This window comes from Labrus mixtus, chromosome 13 (assembly GCF_963584025.1).
Source record: "Labrus mixtus chromosome 13, fLabMix1.1, whole genome shotgun sequence".
Classification (NCBI taxonomy): Eukaryota; Metazoa; Chordata; class Actinopteri; order Labriformes; family Labridae; genus Labrus; species Labrus mixtus.
This window is the reverse complement of record NC_083624.1, coordinates 11,786,432-11,808,244: the sequence shown is the minus strand read 5'-3', so window position 1 is coordinate 11,808,244 and position 21,813 is coordinate 11,786,432. Positions and strand designations below refer to the sequence as shown.

Genomic DNA, 21,813 nt, shown 5'->3' with positions numbered 1-21,813 from the left:
TAAGTTTTCAATCTGCTGCATGTCAGCCACTGAGTAAACCTGAGTAAACACTTGGAGAAAACAAAAAGCACATTTAGACAAACAAATAAAGCCTTTTGCTCAATGATAAATCATTAAACTCCTACATTTTAGGCCTTATAGGTCATTGTGAATGCTTAATGCCAACCGGTAACTTCATAAACCTGAATGGTGACAATTAGTTCAGCATATAAATAAAGGAAAAAAATAAAATCTTTAAAAGAAAAATAAATCTTAGACCATACATTGCCTGATTTACTGAATGAAATAAAATCCTACTCTTGATAATTACCATGAGTGAGTTCTTATCTGCAATAACAAGTGAATCCACGAGTGGGGCTGTATAAGATATCTATGCATTGTGAGTGTATTATCAACTGTTGTCATAGTCTTGAAAGAAGCCACTCTAAAAAGTTTCACATTAAAAAACAAAATCATTTAAAGTAAATGCTATATTGATTTAATTTTTTCACTGCTTCAACTGGATGTCAGAAAATCCTTATGGGTTAGCCTGTATATCTGTACCCAGGCTTCTCCAAACATGGGCCTTGCTGACCACTATCCAGTGTTGAGAATAGGCCCGCAATCAATACCTCATAGTAGTACCTTATCCGTACTATCCCAGTAACATTTTAGGACAAGATGGACTCAAAAACAACCCAGTTATTGTGTGAATAGGTAAGTCATGAACCTATTAATCTCACATCAGAGGGCATGACATTGTAAAACAATATGTTCATTTTCAAATCACATTCAGGGAAACCAAAAAATTTGGACTTAATTATAGCAAGCAATTTACTGTCCCACCACCATCCACACAATTAGCATCACCATGGTTACAATAAAAGTCATCTCTCATCATTTTTTGCACTTTGTTGGTCAAATTGAGTATTTGTACGCATGGGGAACTTACAGTTCTATGGCCTTGTTCCACATGATGACATATCCAGACAAAATGAAGGACTCTATGTTGACGATGTGTGTGTTTCCACGCTCTGTTCCAACGTACAGCCATTTACTCTGAAAGGGAAGGTGGCAAAACGTGATCCTGGGGAAAAAAGACACAAAGGGAGGAAAGGGAGTTTGATTATGAACACTTTCGAAGAGATCCCTGCTTCTTTTTGTTTTGAGGAGGTTCTTCACTAGATCTGAGTCTGTCAATGTATAACAGCACAAGAACAAACCACACACACACACAGATATCTCGTACAACATCCATAGCGCAATCAAAAGTGCTGAGTGAGTGAAGCTTGTAATGCATGACACATGAACAATAAATAATGCTAAAAATGCTAATATGGGTGAAAAATGAATAACCATTCATAAGTAAACTTTTAAAACATAAAGTTATGAATAATATTGTTAAAATGTTAAAAAGAATGGTGTGAAAATAATTAAACAAATCAATCAGCCATTCTGGAGTATGATGAATGTGGGCATGAACCTTGACATGGCTCTCTTACTCATTAAGTTGAGTGATCTGTATCTGTGGCCTGAGGGTAGAATGTTGTACTGTATTAAGGTGAGTGTGTGTAGTGGTTGAGGCTATATGTTTTTCCTTCAGAGTTGTCCTTCTGTTGTTAATGCTGATGCGGTTCCTGCTCCAGTCAGATTATTTTACTCATACTTATTGTTATGATCTTGTATATTGGATTCCTATGAATGTAAGACTGTATCTGTATGAGTCAACTCTCTCTATAGGGTGGTTGTTTTCTAACAGAGTGGGGATCCTAGAAGTCAACAACCACATCCTTAATCCTAGGGTTGTTGAGGTCAAGAGAATTCTGTCAGCACAACCCTGGAAAAATGTCCACAAGCCTGTGACTGTCAGTCTGAGCTGCTGGTGTGCATGAGCATATTTAATGGTACGACTGGTGCTCCTGCAGTCATTTGTGTAAAGGGTGTACAGTACTGGTACTGGTCTCTTGTTAGGACTGTCTTAGATGAACTGAGGTGACTGTTGACTAGGACTCTCTTGTGTCTTCCTGTCAATCATGAGAGAGCCAGGAGGATCAGGTGCAGGTTTGCTTTCAAATGGAGCAGTTCACTACCCATCACGTGGGGAATGGTAAACGATAAATGGACTTGAGCCTGTGTCCCGCTTTTCTAGTCTGACTACTCAAAGTGCTTTTACACCCATTGCTATGTAAAGTGTCCATCATTATTAACTTATCCCATTCATACACATTCACACGCTGACACAACAGAGGGAGCAACTTGGGGTTAAGTGTTTAGCCCAGGGCCACATCAACATGTAGCTGCAGGAGCTGGGGATCAAAGCCCTGACCTTCCGGTTGCGAGTTGACTGCCACTTGCACATTGTTAGATTAACTTGAGAAGTCCACAAAGACCAGTCTGATAAATGACTTGGGCTTCTCAAGGTGTGTATACTTTACTTTATACTTTATTTCAGACCCATAGGTCCATATCGTTACAAAAAAAAGCACAGACCTGCACAGGTATACTCCGTCTACCATTCTGTAGTAAGATATATTACCGGTTACGCCAATGATACACATCATTGTATCTTGGTTGAGTGGTCCTCTCTCACAGAGAGATGTGATATGCACTGGCATGTCTTTGTTTGTAAAGCTCTCACAGAACAATTACCCTCATACTTAACAGAACTCATACATCTTTCAACTGGGCATTAACACGTTCCTCAAAGCGGTTGCTGTTGAATGTTCCTGAAGTCAGTTTGGAACTGGGAAAATCTGCTTTTTCTTATTCTGCACTGGACTCTTGGGAACAACATACAGCATCCGCTTGAGGGAAATGATCAAGCTTCCCAAAGCCTTTCATAACCAACGTGCCACAGGTTCTTAGTCATTGTTATAGGTGGGATAGCTCTTTTTGGCTACTGGACGGACAATTGCTGATTTCCAGATTGATGGGACTGAGTGTTCTGCCAGGGAGTGGTTGAAGAGATTGCAGAAAAACACCAGCCAGCTGGCTGCAGCAGGCCTTCAGCAAACTGCCACAGATCTGATCAGGTCCTTTTTTTGTTTTATTATTATTAGTATATGTTCTACCTCCACCTGCTGCAACTCCAGGTTTGCATGTGAGCGTAGTAGGTTCAGCTATTAGCTCCTCTTGCTCCCATGAGTAGTCAGACTGGTCAAACCTGCAGTAGAATTGGTTCAAACTGTCTGTCATATTGACACAGTCTTTTGTCACAACATAAGTGGTTGCTGAATTGCTGTTGAGGGAGGCCAGCCAGTGTTTTAACGCCTCGCATTATTCCTGGATTTGCCTTCATAGACCAGCTTCTCAACTCTCTCGTTTAGTCTTTGGGCTATTTTAATTCGTTTGTTCAATTTATTTATTTTGTTTTTGGACTCAGTCCTATTTCCTGATTTGAATGTTTTTTTCTTTTAATTCAGAGTTGTTTTCAGGTCATTTGAGATCCAGGGCTTATTGTTAGGGAATACCTTTAAAGTTTTAGTGGGGACAATAATTTCATCGCAGAAGGTGATAATAGTGAGGGACCTCATCAGTTGCTTCCTCAACACTGCTCCCACTGGGCAACACCTCCCAGTCTGTGCATAAAAGGCAGCCCTTAAGTGGTTCAACCACATTCTCCTCCTACTTTTTCACTATCTTCTAAATTCTCTATTTGCAGAATGTAGTCATGTACAATTTAGAGGACTTTTTCTCAAAGGCTGTGCCATTGCCGTGTGTGTGTGTGTGTGTGTGTGTGTGTGTGTATATGTGTGTGTGTGTGTGTGTGTGTGTGTGTGTGTGTGTGTAACACAATCAGAGACTGATAAGCTGCCATTATCACGGCTGGCTCATTCTTAATCGGGGTTTAATTAAGTACAGGGCAGGAAAGTAAAAAATCTATTTTCCTCAGCAAAGCAGCACCTTTTGTAACAGCATTTACACATTATACCCTTCATGGTCCACCTCTGCGTCTCTCGTGAGAACTTTTGCACTCAGCCCGTAAGCTTGCTCTTAACTGGTATAAATATTCATTTAAAGAGCCCTTCAGAACAACTACCAGTGGAAGCCTGAACTTTTTATGTGTTCTGTAACAGTATAGAGTGGCTTGTTCACATCATGTGTACTTCGGGATACACCGGTCCACCAAATTTTCACTACTACTCTTTTAAAAGTTTTCAAAGGTGAAAAAATAAATGAATCAGAGTGCATCAAGTACAGATAGTCCTGGATACTGTCAGGTTTTTTTTCCATGTTCTGTGTTTAAACCTTTTTCTTAAAATTGAGCCTGGTGACTGTTAACTCAGTCTTTTCCAAAATCCAACCAAGTAGTTTTGGCACCAAAACTTAACCTAACTATTTGATTTCTTACATCATGTAAATGTGGTTAAACCATTGCAATTTGGGTAGTTTGTGGATTCATTTGTACATCAACTTGACTTTCAGTTTCGCACTGAACTTAAATAGCAGTTTTCATGGTGAAACAGTAAAAGCAAGTGTGCGTGAGTTTCGCAAATTGAAGGTCACCATTGAGACAGTTAGCTTGAAATTTCTTAATCCTGTAATTGTACTTTTGTCTGGTAAGAAGGCAAGGCTGCAATGTTATGCTAACACCTAGGACTGTGACAAAATACATGTATGTTTTTAATGCCTTAGGAATGACAGGAGAATACATTTTCAGAATATTTGATAGGCTAATATCCGTTCATGCAGTATGCAAGGTTCACCTGCTAGATATCCTCCAAAACTATGAGTATCCCTTTTTAAAAAAGCAGCATCATTGCTACAGATGCTGGTGCCAAAAAAGAAAGTAGCCATGAGCAGAATAGGTGACCATGGGTTAACTTAATGTACAGAGGGAGAGGATTGCAGGTCAGGCTAAAAAGTCCCAACCCTTTGGAAAAAAATCGCCAGCTAGTGGAATTTAAGGTCAATTGGCTCAGATGAAAAGCGGGTCATTCTCTAATTGTAGATTGGTGGTATGATCCTCAAGCCCAACAGTCTACATGTTGTTACGCTCTTGGCAAGACACTGAACCCAACATGGCTCCAGATGGCATCACCATTGCTTCATAAAAGCATGCGGATATGCTTTGATTGGGGCTGAAGGGCATCCTGGCACTTTTTTTAGCAGCCTCTGCCATCAGTATATGTATGTGGGTGAAATTGTGAATGTAAAATGTATTGTACGGCACTTTAAGTGGTCTGGAGACTAGAAAAGCCTATAGTCCAAATAAAGCAGTCCATTAACCATATATTATTTTGCAAATACGACATAGAACGCATCAGTCTCTCTTTTTCTCTTCCCCTTTTTAGAATGACAATTACAGACTACCGCTGCCTGCTGGCATGGAGAGGTATTTCCTCTCACGCATGAGAGCAGAACGTACGTGGTGGTTGGCCGTCAGCTGCAGTCTTTGCGGTGTGTTCTAGTGAAACTTTTTGGCCAAGACAAAAAGCACTGTACGCCGACGCCACTAGTTCTTTGCCGTCTGCCGATGCAGATTGACTAAAAAGTAGCACACTGGACTGAAATGAGTAATTAAGTATTTTGCCAGTGGAAATAGTTCCCTTAGATGCATGGTGGCCATTACCAGACTTTTGAACTGAATTAGTCATGATAGGGAAAGAGACAAGGTGTACAAAATCTTGAAAAGGTCGATTTCCAGGCATCCAGGCTGCTTAAACAATATTTGCTCTGGCATAGCATCTATCATTTTATAATCACCCAAAACAGGGAGGAAAGATCAGAACTAATAAGTCACTCCTGTCTATCCTAATTACCATGTTGATGTGGCAGGATTATTGGGCTCTCACCCTACAAACAGTAGGCAGCAGGATTATTAGATAGAAGACAAATGAGATGACAGATAATTCAATAAGGATTTAAGGGGCTTGGGGAGATAACAATATTCGGGGGGGGGGGGGCTAATAATGTATTCTCTTGTATAAGAAAAAGGTTTAACTATGGGTCATACTAACACAACTTGAATCAGCTCATCACATTCTAGCAAACATATAGGAGCACTTAACTCCATCAGAACCAATCGTTTAATGTTCTCTTTGACAACATGGCTTGTGCAACACCAAATTCCCAAGTACAATATACATTTATTTGTAGTAAGTATCATTGTTTTGTTATCTTTCACCACTTCCCTTTTCATCTACTTTTCTTTTTCATCTACAATTTTCCCTTTATTCAGCATTGACTGGTCGTTGGTTGCACTCCTTGTCAGACTGAATTCACCTGAACACTTCTTATTTTAAGACCGATCTCCCTTTCTCACTCCTTTTGACCTTCACATGGGGCGGCAGTTAAGCAGTTGTAACACGTTTTCTTCTACTTTTAATTCTTATTTGTTCAAATTAATTTACCCAAAATACTTTATGTAAGCACATTTCCTTAATAGAAAATAAATGGTAAATGGAGTTGAGCTTGTATAGTGCTTTGCTAGACTTCTGACTATACTCAAAGCGCTTTTTATACTGGAGGTCCCACATACCCATTCACACACTGATGGCAGAGGATGTGTCCATCAGTATAAACTAATCCATTCATTCACATTCACACGCTGATGACACAGCAGTGGGAGCAACCTGGGGTTTAATGTCTTTAATGTCTTTAATGTTTAATGTCCAAGAAGCTGCTGCTTTAACGCACGACATTCCGCACCAATATTTATCCAACTTTCCTTTTCTTAATGAGTATCATATATATTTTGACAATGTACCTTCATTTTCACAAAACCCCTCAAAGCATTGATAAACAGTTTGGCACCATGGAAAAAATACAGAATATTTCAGTACATATACTGTACATTTGAAACGGTTGGAATCAATGAGAATCAAAGAAGCCAGAAAATCCAAGGTCTTTTCAACAACAACAAAACATATTCATGTGCCTGTTGATCTGTAAGGCTTTCTTTTCTTCTTTATTTTGCCAAAGCATGCATGGAGGGCATTATTCTTTTTCTTTTTCTGTTTTTGTCTCAGTATGCCAAATGGCCTTGAATTATAAAGGCAAGCAAAATGTGCGTGACCCAGTTTTTTATTTCAAAGAACACTTTGTTGGGAGAACATGCTCCATAAGCTCTTTCAATGCACAATATTTTTCATCTAATTCATTACAGTGTGTAATTTTTGTTAATCCTCCTTTCCATGATGATGAATTTAACTTGTACAGTTGGCGAAAAAAAACATTTTTCTCGTAATTATCACAGTATGATTTAGTATTCTACCCCATCAAACACTGCACTTTAAACTGCAATGGGTATGATTGTCCTTTAACACAAGAAGCATATAATCTAATGTAACATATTTCTTGTATTGTATTACCAGACCCTGAAGCATCACTGTAAGAAAACTAGGAGCCCTCGTTGGTAAGGTTGGTTTTTCAGCTCTAACATAAAAACAGTTTCAAGGACCCCATCTTGCCTTCTCAACATCCTATAAATCAGGCATATTCTTTATTTAAAAGATGCAAAAAACTGCTACATACATGTGTTAGTTCTAGGCTGTATTATTGCAATCCCTGTCCATGTCCCCTTGATACTCTTAAGACCCTTTAGCTTGTCCACAGTGCTGCTGAATGACATACTCTTGAAGAAAAAAAACAAGTTTTATATGATATATTTCAAGTACTCTACATTAATATAATTCAAAAATATGCTCCTTACCCACCAGCCCTGAATGGTCAGGGACCATCATATCTTTTGAGCTTGAAGTTCTCTGATACACGAACAGAACATTGTGTGTCCACAATGCCTGTTTAAATGTAGTAGCTACATACTACAAAACTACAGTTGTATACTACAGTTGTATGTGTGTTATTATCTAATTTTAATTTAAAATCTTGTATTTATTGCTTTCAGTTGTTATTGCTTTTCTGTACATCTTTCTCTGTCTGTCTGTTTGACTCTATCTTAATGCATCTATCTCTCTGTCTTCTTTTTTTATTTTTTAACCCAACCCAAAGGCAGTTGGTTGCTCACCTACAGTAGGTTTCTTTCTGTTGAGAGGACAGTTTCCCTTGCAGCTGTAACCAATACTAGCTCCTGGTGGGTCCTATCAAAATATTACAGTGTAGAGAGCAGAGTTAAACTTGCTCTAAATGCTCATTGTTAAGAAAACATTAAACAACTGTAATGTACACACCCAGGCCGAACACTGATATTCTTAGTATGTCCAGACAGTATTGCGATAACCAAAGATGCTGTTTTTATTGTGATTTACTACTGTGTAAGGTCAGTGGCCCCAAAGGGTTTTTCCAAGGGGAGAAAAGGAGGGAAAGTGTCCAATCAAGCATTGGAGTCCTTGGCCCTCATTGACAGGCATTTGAAAAAAGTACCATGGCTCATTTTGTCCTTTGAAGATTTGGCAACCCGTGCACTGCGCAGTGCGCACACTAAGTTTCATATAAAATGCATTTCTCTTGAGTTTTCAAAGTGTTTTCTCCTCTGACACAGCAGAATTTACAGCATGTGTCACCTTCTCCAATGCATTAGGTTTTGTTTGTTAGTATCTCCCCCACTAAGTGAACAAATTTATCTGGTTTACTTTGCATGAGAGTTACTAACTTTGATTTTTTACTGTTTTTTATCAACCTCAACCTACTTCCATTTCGGTTGCTATGAAGAGCATTTTCAGCTCTCTTGGCCATTATTACAGAAGGTATATTCAAGTGGCTGTTAAAGGGGTGTGTTGTTACCACATGTGATTTATTGGAGGCATGAGCCTGATGGTTAAGAACATGTACGGCACAATCAAACAAAAGAGTCCTCTCAACTTAAGTCCCACTCACTAGGACTTTCTCCTCACATAACTAGTGGGTAAGCATCCTGCAGTGGTCATGTTTTTTACCATCCCGTTGAGCACTTATGTACCAATGCATCAAATGGTGTCAAAGGAGAAGCCATCAGGGAAAAGCAACATAGCCGCAACAACATCTCCTTTGACCTCAAGTACCCTTCAGGGATGTCAGATTGAACCATTGGAGAGGCTGTGACAGAGTGAGGGGGTTCAAAGAGAGGATTTGTCTGACTAACTGCTGTGGCTCAGGAGACCCACCACCCAGAGCTTCTGTATTTTAACACTCAGCTCCTTCAGGTTGCTCACTGGGTTAGATATTGAACCCCCCAAAAATCTACCAAAGGCTACACCACTGTCTTTGAGTGTCTTTTATCGACTATGAGAATAAGAACGTGATGACCCTCCGCAATCAATTGTGGTGTTGTGGTGACATGTGGAGTGCTTTGATTGGTCAGAAGACCAGAGAGGCAGACAGTGCAGGCTATTTATCATTTTTCTGTTGATAAACTCAGGCAAACTCGGGTACATCTGCCAAAACCCAAAAATAAAGTGAACAATGACATGGCTCCTGGTACCATATGAGCTGTAATGATAAGTATTATACTAAACTCTTTTGACCAGGGGTGACTAAGCCCAGTTGGTCGTCTCTCTGGAAGGTCGGGGTTCGATCCCAAACTCCTGCAGCAACATGTCCGATGTGTCATTGTGCAGTATAAATGGTATTTGTTAATTCTGATGGTCACTTTACATAACAGCCTCCGCCATCAGGGTGTGAATGGGTAGGTTTGACGTGCGGTTTCAAAGTGCAGCAAAGCGCTATACAAGCTGAAGTCCATTTACCATTTACCTTTCTGACCAGGCATATTGGGTAGCATTAGCAAACTCTTGTTAAACCTCTCCAACACCTTTTTAGAGACCATGTTAAACCTTATATCTCACATAAGTTAAGATGGCAACAGGTCAATGGAGACAGTTTCAGCTGCTGAATAATATCTGCAAACTCATGTCTCTGTAATGGTAATTGTGAAGGGTGTCACACAAGGCAGAAGGGTTTATACGATGAGGGAGAAGAGAGAGCTTCCTGGCAGCCGATACTCCTTTTCAAGTTAATTAGAAGGTGTGTAACAAGGTCAAAGGCAGAAGAAGGACAGGGTAGCTTAACTTTCTGCCAGATTTAATTGATTTTGTAAAAATTCATGGTGGGAGAACTCTGACCACTGCTGACATTGCAGCTGAGAGATGGACCAGCAGCCAAATGCTGGATGGTCTGGGACTTGGTGCAAGGAGGGGTCTTCTTCATGTAGGACACTGGCTAGTGGAATCAGTGCTTTGAGAAAAAACTCCATGAGTTTTATATTTGTTAAACATATATCATCCCCTCCCCTTGCCATTAGAGGCTGTAAACAGGTCTGTTTTTATCTCAAAGCACTTCAACTTAAAGTTGAATACACAATTGTGGATTTTAGTTGTATTGAAAGATCTTATGTGCAAAACAAAACATACAGGGCTGTCAACAGTGCAGAGAAGTGTGAATTGTGTATAACTAGTGACATTTATTCTTACCTCTCTCTGTTGAATTTGAGCGAATGAAGAATAGCTGGCCGTCTCTGACGGAGATTCCACAAATGGAGTGTGTCATCTGCGCAGGCCGTGACCAGTGCCCCCTACAGACGAAAAATAAATGTCAGTACTAAATCATTGTCAGTACTAAACTCACAGATGCAAGGAACACCTTGCCTTTTAGATTTAACCCAAGACCCACAGTCATGATTGATTAGACTGTGAGCCCAGCTGTGAGGCATCAAAGACATACTTAATTCAAGCAAACTGTTACAAGTACAAGTTCAAATTACTCAAATGAAACAAAATGGAACATACAACCATGTCGTGATTGTTCAAACAGTTACTTGCGATCTTGATCTGAAGAAATCACTCGAGTTGTAAAAAATTGCCTCTGTATTGCCATTGACTGTTGGGATGACCTTCTTTTGAAATAGGAATCAGGAATAGCTGATATTGAATAATTTGGAGCTTTCCCTGTTTACTCTTTTGTTCAGGATATAAGTGCAGATATGCATCTGAGAGATATCCTCATGATCCCTTTAAAACAAACATGAATGCACAGAGGTCTGATTTTCTAAGCCAACTAAAGTGGTGAATTTTTCCCCAGCCTGTGAAGCGCAGAAGAAGAGATATATTTTCCACACTATATAAAGAAAGTTAATTCATAGTTCATCATATTGTCAGTTCATAATTATAATATCAATAATACAGCAAATAATTACTGGTATTACATATCCTCTCTTGCACAATAATCTGTCATATCTGTTATTAACATTATGTGATATACAATTCTCAAAGAAAGAAGAAGATTCATTTCTATACACGTAGAGTTTCTTTCTATCATCCAAAAGAGTGAAAGAAGGTGAAGCAGCAGCTAATGAAGAAATCAAACCAGACGCAAAGAAAAAAAAGTGAGACACAGGCAGGGTGAGAGTCAGGTCAACACCTCTATTATGGTATAATTATCTTGATGTCTTGAAGGCAACAAAGGCAAGGGGACCTGAAGCAATCACATTACACAGCTTGGGTAAAACGACAGTCAAAAGGGCCAAGAGGAAATTGCACATGAAAACATTTAGAGAATATCTGGAGGGACATTTATGTTTTATTCAAAAACTGTGGCATGGATAAGCTTACATTTCTTTTTCTTCTTTAATTACAAAAAAGCGTGTACTTTTGGTTTACTTGTTGAGCAGTAGCTACCTGACTAAACATCTCATACTGTATGTTTCAAAGAACGAGTTTTAAAAAGCACTTGGAAAAAACGTGACCATTTCATTTAAGGAACAAATCCATAGTTAAGATAATTAGCCTCGTGCTGGTTCATCAGCTCAGTGAGCTAATTAAGTAATCCACCGCAAGCCATTTGTGGTCATGTCAAAGGGTAATGATGTGCCCCTGCCTTGTGGTGGAAACATCTATTCCATCTGTCCTTCTGCTGCTGCTTCTCTTTGTCCTATCTACCTGTGGCACAACAGGAAGTATGATTTAAAGCTGAAAATAACTCATTGGAAGGGATACTACTCAAATTGATTTAGTCATTTCTTAATAGAAATGTATCATTCTATGGACGTGACAAAAAAGTAATGCTCTCTATTAATAAGGGCCATATTCCTCTTTTCAGAGAACAGTTAATAATAACCCTAATGCGTATTATTTATATGCTGTTGTCACAAAAATTCATCTAGATACTAGTAAGGAGGAATGAATATAAGAGGAGTGATTCTCAACTGGGGGGTTGGGAGCAGAAAGAGGAGACCCTCTCTTTCTGGCCTGGAAAAATGTTGCAAATAGTCTATGATGTCCTTGAAAAAAGGTTTGTTTTAGTTTTGTCTCTTTTTTCTGTCACATGTTTTTCCATCTGAGGTCAATTTTTCATCAACTAAAACTCAGTGGTTGAGAAAGTTTCTGAAGATTTGGGTCAGGATTTCTTATTTAGGAGGTGTTGGTGGGTCCTGAGGCTCGGACAGCAGAGAAACACTGGACTAGAACACCATTAATGCAGTTTATACAAAACCTAGTACTGAGGAATTCAACTTTTTAGACATGAAGCATTCAACGGGTGGGGACACAGAGTACATCACTGGGACTTTTTACTCTGTGTTTCACTCCACCTCAGCCAGGTGCTCTGAACATTGATTACGTGGCATTGATACATTTTAGCATTTTTAATAAAAAATTATAAACAAATGGACGTAATTCAAAGTAGCTGGTGTGTGGTAACCTGTAGACATAAACAAAGTCAAACTGACGCGATATAACACTTTTCTACACAGCAGGTCTCACTTATCCATTCACACCACATACACACACTGATGGCAGAGGCTGCAATGTAAATTGTCCGTCAGTATTAACCAATCTATTCATACATGTTAATGTGCTGCCAATGCAGCAGCAGGAGAAATTTTGGGTTCAGGTGGCCGAGGACACTTCGACATTTGACTGCAGGAACTGGGTATCAAACCCCCGACCTTCTAGTTGAAAGACAGACTCTACTTACTCTACTAGTAAGAATGTATAGGGTGTTTGGACACAGTCAAATCTAGTTATGGAAAAAGGTGATCTGGTAGAGAAAATAATTCCTTCTTGTTGATGTTACTTCTCTTGTAACTGATGTATAATAGCAATATCACATGTTAGGTGGAGACGTACTGAAGTTCAGAATAGCTGTGATTATTTTCGGCATCGACCTGTGGCCTCGCTCCTTTAAACCAAAGTAATTTATTGTAGTAATTTCTCATGTTCTTTTCTCCATTTGCATGTAACTGAAGTCTGATTTATGTAAAGTCAGTCTACACATAAAACCAAACTATTTTCCTCTCTTTAATACAGTGAATACAATAAGGTAAATACTCTGTGTCTTGTTTTGAAATAAACATCCTTGTAGAGCTCCTGTGGATGCTATAATCCACCTTTGAGTATACAGAAAAAAACAATCCTTCTTACCTTTGCAGTCACCCCTCCCAATCCAACCTCATCTGACACAAAATTAACCCCCCGCCCCCCAACCCCCCACGCACAGCCTCAGATGTATTATTCATTGAGGAAAAATAATGAACTCAGAATAGGCAAACAAACACATTAATTAGCCCTTGTATACCATCCACTGACACAGACTCAATTCTTTTTGATTCTGCTCAGAAAATTAAGAGAAAAAAAATATTTTGAAGACAATATTAAATGAGATTTCGTCCAGATGATAATGAATTCCCCATGAATCTAAACTTTGAGAGTATCCAATCCTCAGTACTCCTCATGTACTCTGCATTACTGTGGTACAACACTGCCTCTCTTCTCTGCTGTTTACATTACTTGCTGCTATTTTATCATACCAAGTCACTTTAATCATCACTTGTCACTTTATCTTGTCATTCTATGCAAATACTGCCTCAATTCTCAATTCCCCCCAGTTATTCATAATTCATTTTGTACTTGTATATACCCCGTTTTTATTTTTATTTTTATTTTTATTTATCTTATCTATTCTGTTTAATGTGTATTTTTGAGCTTTCTTGTCTGTGCTGCTGTAACGCCTGAATTTCCCCTCGGGGGATCAATAAAGATAGGATAAAGGATAAATCCTATCCTATCCTATCCTATCCTGGTTTTAACACATTTCCAACTCAAACGGGATGAAACAATTCAAATAATACTAAGGTAATGCTTTATTGAAATATGCTATCAGAATTGCTGGATTAAAACCAGGAAAATGTATTTTTCATTTCATGTGGACTTTAAAGTAAAAAATAATCCATGAAAATGCATTAAATGTTAAGGAATACACATTGTTTTAAAGGTATAATCAAATACACAAACAAAAGTGTGGCTATATGGCACAGACACACACACTTACACACACATGCATATTTAAAAAAAAAAACACCATTCTTGGGCCTCGCTACCTTATCTCAACTAATACATACCATTTAGGGGCCGAGAAATATGAGGAGCCAGTGGGCTTAAAACCCCACTCCATCCAGTGTTTCTAATTATATTTTTATCTTAAAAAGAACATTGGGGCCCACACCGTGAATACATTTGCATTCAAGGATTGGACGCATTACTGGTTACTGGTTGTTGATCACTGGATGTAATGTGGACTTCTGATCTCTATATTGTGACAAGGAAGCTTTACATAAGCAGTGTAAACATCAAGCTTACCTCATTGATGAGGAACTGTAGCTGAAGAACAGCTGCTCCACTGTCATGTTGACAGTAGCAATCCACCCCAGGTCGTCCCAGTCTGATGACATCACAGAGTCAAGGAAGTGTAGTATAGTTGTGTGAGAAATGAACATAGGCAAAACAGAGCAGGTCTAGAAAGCATTGATTGTGAATTACAATAACTGGGAAAGAAAAAAAAATCCATCAACACTTGAAAGACTGTCACAATAATTTAAGATTGGCCTTGGGATAATGATTGACATTATTATCATCAACTTTTCCTGAAATACTTTGATCAGACAAAGGATTGTAGTAATACTATATAGGCTTGTTCTTTCACCTACTGCAGTTGCTACATCTGGACATTGGCTGTGGTCTTGTGTTCGACTGATTAAACTCAAAAGAATGAACCTGGATCATAGGATGTACCTGCACCAACTGTGGTGGCAACAAAGATGAAATAGCAGAACAGTGATTTGTGCCACTGGCTGGGCATAAGCACGCAGGTGGTGCAATGTCAAATCCGGTTATAGGGGATGAGTGGATTTGGAAAAAAACAGGTGCTTTGTGATGTTTGATGATTACTGACATGCCCCTTGCTGTGCCTCACTCCCAAACCCCCGGGAAGTTTTGAAATCCTCCGTGAAAGCACAGGTGAGGGGCACAGTCTGTGTATGCCTTACTTTCTACTTCATATTGCAAAGGCTTTGCTCATACATCTCTTGATGTTTGATGTCATTCTGCTGTTTCTGGTGTTAATATGCAATTTTGTAATTTCATTAAACTTTTAACAGGTTCAGACTATTTCACAAACCTAAAATAGGTTTAACTTAAACCACAATTTTAACATTATTTAGGTAAGAATTTTGTTCAGACAGTTGTATTATTTCATTAGTTTAAGATAGACATCCCTTATCTATTGGGAGCCGAAGGTAGAGAAGAAATTATTACCGTAAGTCGAGGTTAATATAACCTATCCAGAGCCAGCATCATGCAGTGGTTCATAAGTCAACAGAATATGAAACAAGTCAAACAAATAGCATACTAGTTCACAGAACTGATAATACTGTATGTCTGTGATAGATTTCCAACCTGAAGCCCTGTCTTGGTAGTGCTGTCCAACAAACATAGCCTCAGGCTACTTTCAGGAGGCCAACACTTGAAGTCTTGTCAGAAAGAAATATAAAAAGTAGAGTCCACACGTTTGCTGAATGAAATTGTAACATCGTATCAGATGTAGATCCCCTAATTGGAAAGAATCATCTATTAAATAAAATAGTAACATTATAACATGTGTAGGTTATAATAAAAAAAGATGTCAAGTCCTGCAGTGTTATTTTTCACACATCCTACCACATACACAAGCTTAAAAAAGACTTCTGTGTAACACACCTGTGTGTCACAATGAAAACTGTTACTTGTTTTCATTGTAGTTGTAGTAAAATATCATGGCAAGACACCATTTCCATTTTTGTCTTAAACAATCTGGGGGAATGAAGCTTAACTTCATTTTGAATTCTGCCTCATTTCATTTAATAGAATATTTGACTGTGACTTACAGATCCATTTCGTGCATTTACATTTCAAAGTCCTATGATGTGGCTCCTGTACCTTCACCGTCTCCCTGAAGGGATTTCTGTACACCTCAGTCAACCTCAGTGCTACCCACAACCTGCAAACAACGAGGGGCAAGTTCATTGTGTAACATTAATAAGCAACAATCAAATATGTTTAGCTGAGTGGCAGTGCTAGTGCAGAAATAGAAAAAAAAAATCAGGGAGAACAAAATATGTATTTAGCTTTAAGGAAAAAAACAACATGAGTAACAGTGGAGAGTGGGAGGTTAGAGAGAGAATGTTTTTACCTGCTGCAGAATCACCAGGCAAAGGAGAAGTAAAAAAAAAAAAAAAAAAGGTTGGGATGATTTGATTGGCTTGTTAGCTTCCACAAAGCTTTTTAAATGGTGCAAAAATATTCAGATAAAGATTTATTGATATTTGGCAGATACATGAACATTTAACACTAGAAGGCTGGATTAAAACTAGGGAAATGCATTTTTCATTTAATGGGGACTTCAGGTTAAACAAGGCAGTCGTGACTATTTGTGAGTGTTCTACAAAGTTTAAGATTTACTGCAAATTCAACCATGTTGTGTGCATAGTCTTCACAGTCATTGTTTATGGAAGGCTAAGATCAGTAATTCAGCCCTGTGGCCACTGATAACCTTGGGGGTTATAATGTAATCACTGTCTCCATGTCCAGTCACTCTGGGAGAACAGATGTGCATGTGTGCGTGTTTGTGCATGTGTGTGATTCAAGAGCTGACTTTAAAAAGAATGGTCTGTGACAGGCATAAATCATTTCTCTGTCAGTGATGATCTTTCTCTCCCTGACAGGCAAGTCTTTGTACACCTCCTATTGAAATTCACAGCACACTCTGCACGACATCAAAACATATAAGATGCTGCAAACACAAAGCTGATGTGAAGTTGAAGTCATCTACATACATTCATGAGAAAACCCTGTCGTGCTGACAGGAGAGAATTCCCATAAGAGACGGCTGGATCTGCCTTTTGTATTTGATTATTTCAGCTTTTTTTTAAAAAAAAAACAATATGAGACAGCCAATAAATGTACTGAAATTTAAATGAAAAATAAAATGAGTTACAGGAAAACTAGGGTCCTTTTTTCCTCACAAACCAAAACATGATGAGCTTAGTGAGATGTGATGAAGGTGTAGAGTTTGCATTTGCTGCATTTGCTGTATGATATCAACACCTGTATACTTCAATTGCTAAGATGGCCACAACAATTCTAGTTTTCAATAAATTATCACCAGCTTATCATATGCTGCCTGCAAATAATAGACTCCAATCAACAGTGTGTTTTTTTCAGCAGGGGAGATAACACCCATGATACATTGGTTTGAAAATATGGCAAATGTTTTTGTTGGTTCTGGAGGGGGGGGGGGGGGGGGGGGGGGGGGGGGGGGGGGGGGATAGGCCCTCACCATTATGAAGCTTTTACCTCCTGCAAAAACATAAAGCAATACACATTCAAACTAATCTGGAGAAGAAGTGTTGATTAAAAAAGTCACAGTAGAGTGTGTTTGAAAAATAATTTAAAAAAATAATCCGTTCTAATTGTATCTTATCTATTCATATTATGAAAAACAACATGTGTGATGATTCTGTATTGGCTTTGTTGTAGCTTTTTTTTGTGTGTTTGTTCTCTCTCCTTCTCCCCCTTCCCCCTCTTGTTCTCTTTCTCTTGCAGGTTAGTGTGTGGCAGGGCTTCTCCCACCGCAGCAGATGAGGGACACCTGTTTCCACTCAGCTCATCAACCTGACAATTAAAGCGTGGCTCCTAATTTATGAACAGTGGGTACGCTTGGATGTGTGCGTAATGAGAGGAATAGAACATTCCCACGCACAGAGTGGAAATTATCGACTTGTACCTTTACTTAGGAATGTTTGTTTGTAGGAACATTACAACTACAAATAGAAAGGATTATGATTTTCACAGCACGCATTCATCAGAAACAATGGAAGTTCTGATTTTTATTGGATTAAAAACACTTGATGAGTTATTTTGTTTATAGTTTGAAACACACCTGTTTCCTGATTGGTCCCAAAACCTTGAAAAGACCGCTGTGACAGGCATTTAAAATGGCTCCTTTTGTGTTATTGAAAAATTGTGCAAAACATGGGTGCATTCGAATTGTCCCTCCTATCTCCTTTCACTATCCACTTCACCTTAACCCCGTGAAAACGCCATGAGGTCAAGGAAAGGTGTTAGGAGAATTCATAAAGGACTTAGGGAAAGGCGATCTCGTTGCTCTGACAATCCGACCGCATTTTCCACTAGGCGACGTCATTAAATGCGACGGGCCGGCGGAGGTTAATGACGTGAGTCTGCCGTGTTGAAGCGACAATGTTCCGAAAATGGACTACAAAAAACGCATCAAAAAAACTTTCCCCTGTGCCTTCTTGCCGGTGAAATAATCCTAATCACCACAAGGTTGGGATTGAAATAAAAGCAATATAGACTACCAGGCTACAAGTAAGAAAAGTGAAACCATCAGCTTCCTGTCTGCTCATAAATCAACATCAAAATAAATATGATTGTATGAAATGAATTATTACATTTATGTAAGATATAACCTGCACATAATGTTTGAAGCATACAAATGTACAACTGCACAAAGCATTCTTAAGTGAATTAAATATGTTGAATAAAACATCATCTGGATAAAAATGTCTCTCATCTTTTTATCCCTTGATCTGTGTCACTTTACGATCATCGTTCATTTCCGTGAACAGTCGGATGCGCGACTTGCTTTAAATGTTGCGGCCGCAAGGAATTGTGGGGCGGCATATCTCATCTCCTTTCGTAAAGGATGGTCCGGTGTATCCTAAGCTAAAGGAGGTTATAAAGGAAGCACTGACCCACCTTTCCTTAACTTTTAGAGAATTCGAACGACTCTTATCATGGCCGCCACTTAAATGCTTCCGGGGTTAAGGTAAAGTGGATAGTGAAAGGAGATAGGAGGGACAATTCGAACGCACCCCATGCTTGTGAAAAGGTTCTCCCATACCGTTCACCTGCCCCGCACCTTCCCTACACTGACTGCAGCTTGCAGAGTGATGTGGGTGAGTGAAGGTTCTCCCATACCATTCACCTGCCCCGCACCTTCCCTACACTGACTGCAGCTTGCAGAGTGATGTGGGTGAGTGAAGGTTCTCCCATACCGTTCACCTGCCCCCCACCTTCCCTACACTGACTGCAGCTTGCAGAGTGATGTGGGTGAGTGAAGGTTCTCCCATACCGTTCACCTGCCTCCACCTTCCCTACACTGGCTTGCAGAGTGATTAGGCTGAGTGAAATCACCTGAGCTTAATTGGACAGAGTGAGGCCAGTTGGGTTTTCTTGTGTAAAGCCAGACTCAGCCAGAGTCTGGGGGGAAAATGTTTGTTAGTGGCAGCTTGCTGTGAGGCTGTGGTTTCTTTCAGTTTAGGCAATTTAGTTGTTTTATTAGATTACCTGGGACTTTTGTTTTGTTGATTTGTGCTATTTTTGGTTAATAAATCAACCACCTTATTTTGCATTGATTTCTGCTTCCTGACATCTTTTTCGCTCACCACCCGTGCCGAACAGCCACACTAAAATCCCGATTTTGATGTGGACTTACAATCAGTAATGTTACAATGCTTCTAAACATGTTCCTATGTTAGAACAGAGCGTGCTGGTCTGTTTGTTCCAGATTGTTCTGTTGGGAGAGCGTCACTGGTTGATTATTTTCCCAGAGGGAGCCATGTAGCAGATGATGCTGAACAATGCACTGTCCAAGGGTGAACATTGTGCTGTATTCTGTAAGCCTATACACTTGCAGATACTTCTCGCTTTTGTGCCGTGATGCGTTGTTTTCTAATTTATTTTTTTCATTTTGCACTGAGCTTAATATCAAACCTCTTTCAGTTCTGACAGCTCGACAGTAAGGTGAGTCGAACTATGTTTTCTGGATCATGTGCCCAGTCTGTTTAGACTTTATTGTCCCCAAGGGGAAATTCTTACCCCAACAACTTTACAATCCAGGCAAACCAAAGATTAAAACATAGTTAAAGATAAAGTAGAGCGTAAGAAGACTTTCAAATATCAGTTTATAACAAAGCCCTTTGAGGGACATATGAAGACGACGTAAGGGGAAAATGGGATTTATTTTGTACTATTAACACTCTGTCTTCTGCTGAGATTTTCTCTCCTATAGTACTTTAGTTTGTGGTTTAGGTTTCTCTTTACATTCCTAAAAAGCTGCACTTGTTTTCAATATGTGAGCTCCCTTCAGACAATGGTACGGTCTGCTACTACTCCCTCTTTAACTGCTTCCCTGCATTTGTTGGACCCTGAGTATTTTAGTGAGAAGTAAAATTATTATTCAAGTACAAAACATTACTCTATCTTATAAGTTACAGGTTTAGTGTTGGAGCGTTGTCATTTCCATACAACAAATAGCATGGGGTCATATATTTAAATTTTAAGTACAATAACAGACCTAACCATACTAGGACTAATTCTGCAAAACCACTATGCAGTTTCTTCAATTCTTAATCTGCCATCCACAGTGGTTATTTGAGACAGCTTGAAGTGTTGATCCAGGGTTTATTTAAAAAAAAAAAAAAAAAAACAGACTCAATGGTACACTTAAAAATAATTTCTTATTACCAGTAATTATTGCAAGTGAAGCTTTTTCTACACTTTTTCTTGAAGTTAAATAAAGTTATTTGTGTTGTATCCAACCAAAAGCACCGTTCATTCCCAGCTGTGAATACATTAATATTTTCTCTTCTAGTATAAAGAAGTCCTCACTACCAAAATACAAAACATATTCCAGCCCACAGCTCTGCTGAAACGCTTGTCAAATATACAAAAGCTAAATGTGATGACGTTGATAACGACGATCAAGCGGCTAAAAATGACCCTCCAACACCTTCTTGTCTTATTTAGTTACTGTGGTGGCACCAAATGAGTCATATGAAATGAGTCACCGACTTGTTGGTGACATTTGACGCAAGAGACAAGAAGTTGGATAGAAAACAGTCGCTAGGGACCGATGATAAGGTCAGGAAAGTAATTTCATATTAATCTTGAGTCAATACGGGACCAGACTAACAAAAAACAGATTTCATTAAAGACCAACATGCTCGATCTTTGTGGCGGAACAATGTTGTCAGTCAAGTGTAATTTGCATTGTCAAGTGTACTTACAGTCTCTGATGGTTGAATAACAAACTGTACTAGACTTCTCTGATGTAACCAGATGTGCTGACAATTCCACATCCCCGTATGTCTTATTGTAAAAACAAAGTGAATGGAAGATTTGATGGGGGAAGGACACTAGTCTAACATTTACACTTTACATTAAGCTGATTTAATATGAATCAAAGCACTAATATTGCAAGATGACTTATTTCCAAGAGTACCTGCCGTATCACACTAATGTGATTAAGGAGGAATAATAATTCATTGAGAAAATCATTTCACATCATTTTAAACACCGTATGGATAAGTGGTGTGATATGACGGCTTGAGAAGTGTTTTAAGTCCAATTTAACACTTTGATTAGTGTAATGACACATGGAGCATGTGATGATCATTTCCCATGTGCAGTGTTGAAGAGTGAAAGTCTGTGCCCTTCTGTGCGTGTGCGTGCGTGCGCGTGTGTGCGTGTGTGTGTGTGTCTCATGGGATAGCGTACCTTTTTTTTTATATATGTATTTAATGAGAAAACTCTGGCAAAAATGTCCCCCAATGGAGGATCAATA

General features: G+C 39.0%; 1 protein-coding gene across 11 annotated transcripts in view; it reads right to left on the bottom strand.

Annotated features, from left to right (window-relative positions):
- stxbp5l (syntaxin binding protein 5L) overlaps window positions 1–21,813 on the bottom strand; it is a 110,376-nt gene that overhangs the window by 49,519 nt on the left and 39,044 nt on the right. For all 11 annotated transcript variants that reach the window (XM_061053737.1, XM_061053739.1, XM_061053742.1 and 8 more), the window contains exons 3-5: window positions 14,490–14,571; window positions 10,329–10,429; window positions 932–1,066 (exon numbers count right to left, since the gene is read on the bottom strand). In XM_061053737.1, coding sequence (XP_060909720.1) covers window positions 932–1,066; window positions 10,329–10,429; window positions 14,490–14,571 — 318 coding nt within the window. The remainder of the gene's footprint in view (window positions 1–931; window positions 1,067–10,328; window positions 10,430–14,489; window positions 14,572–21,813) is intronic.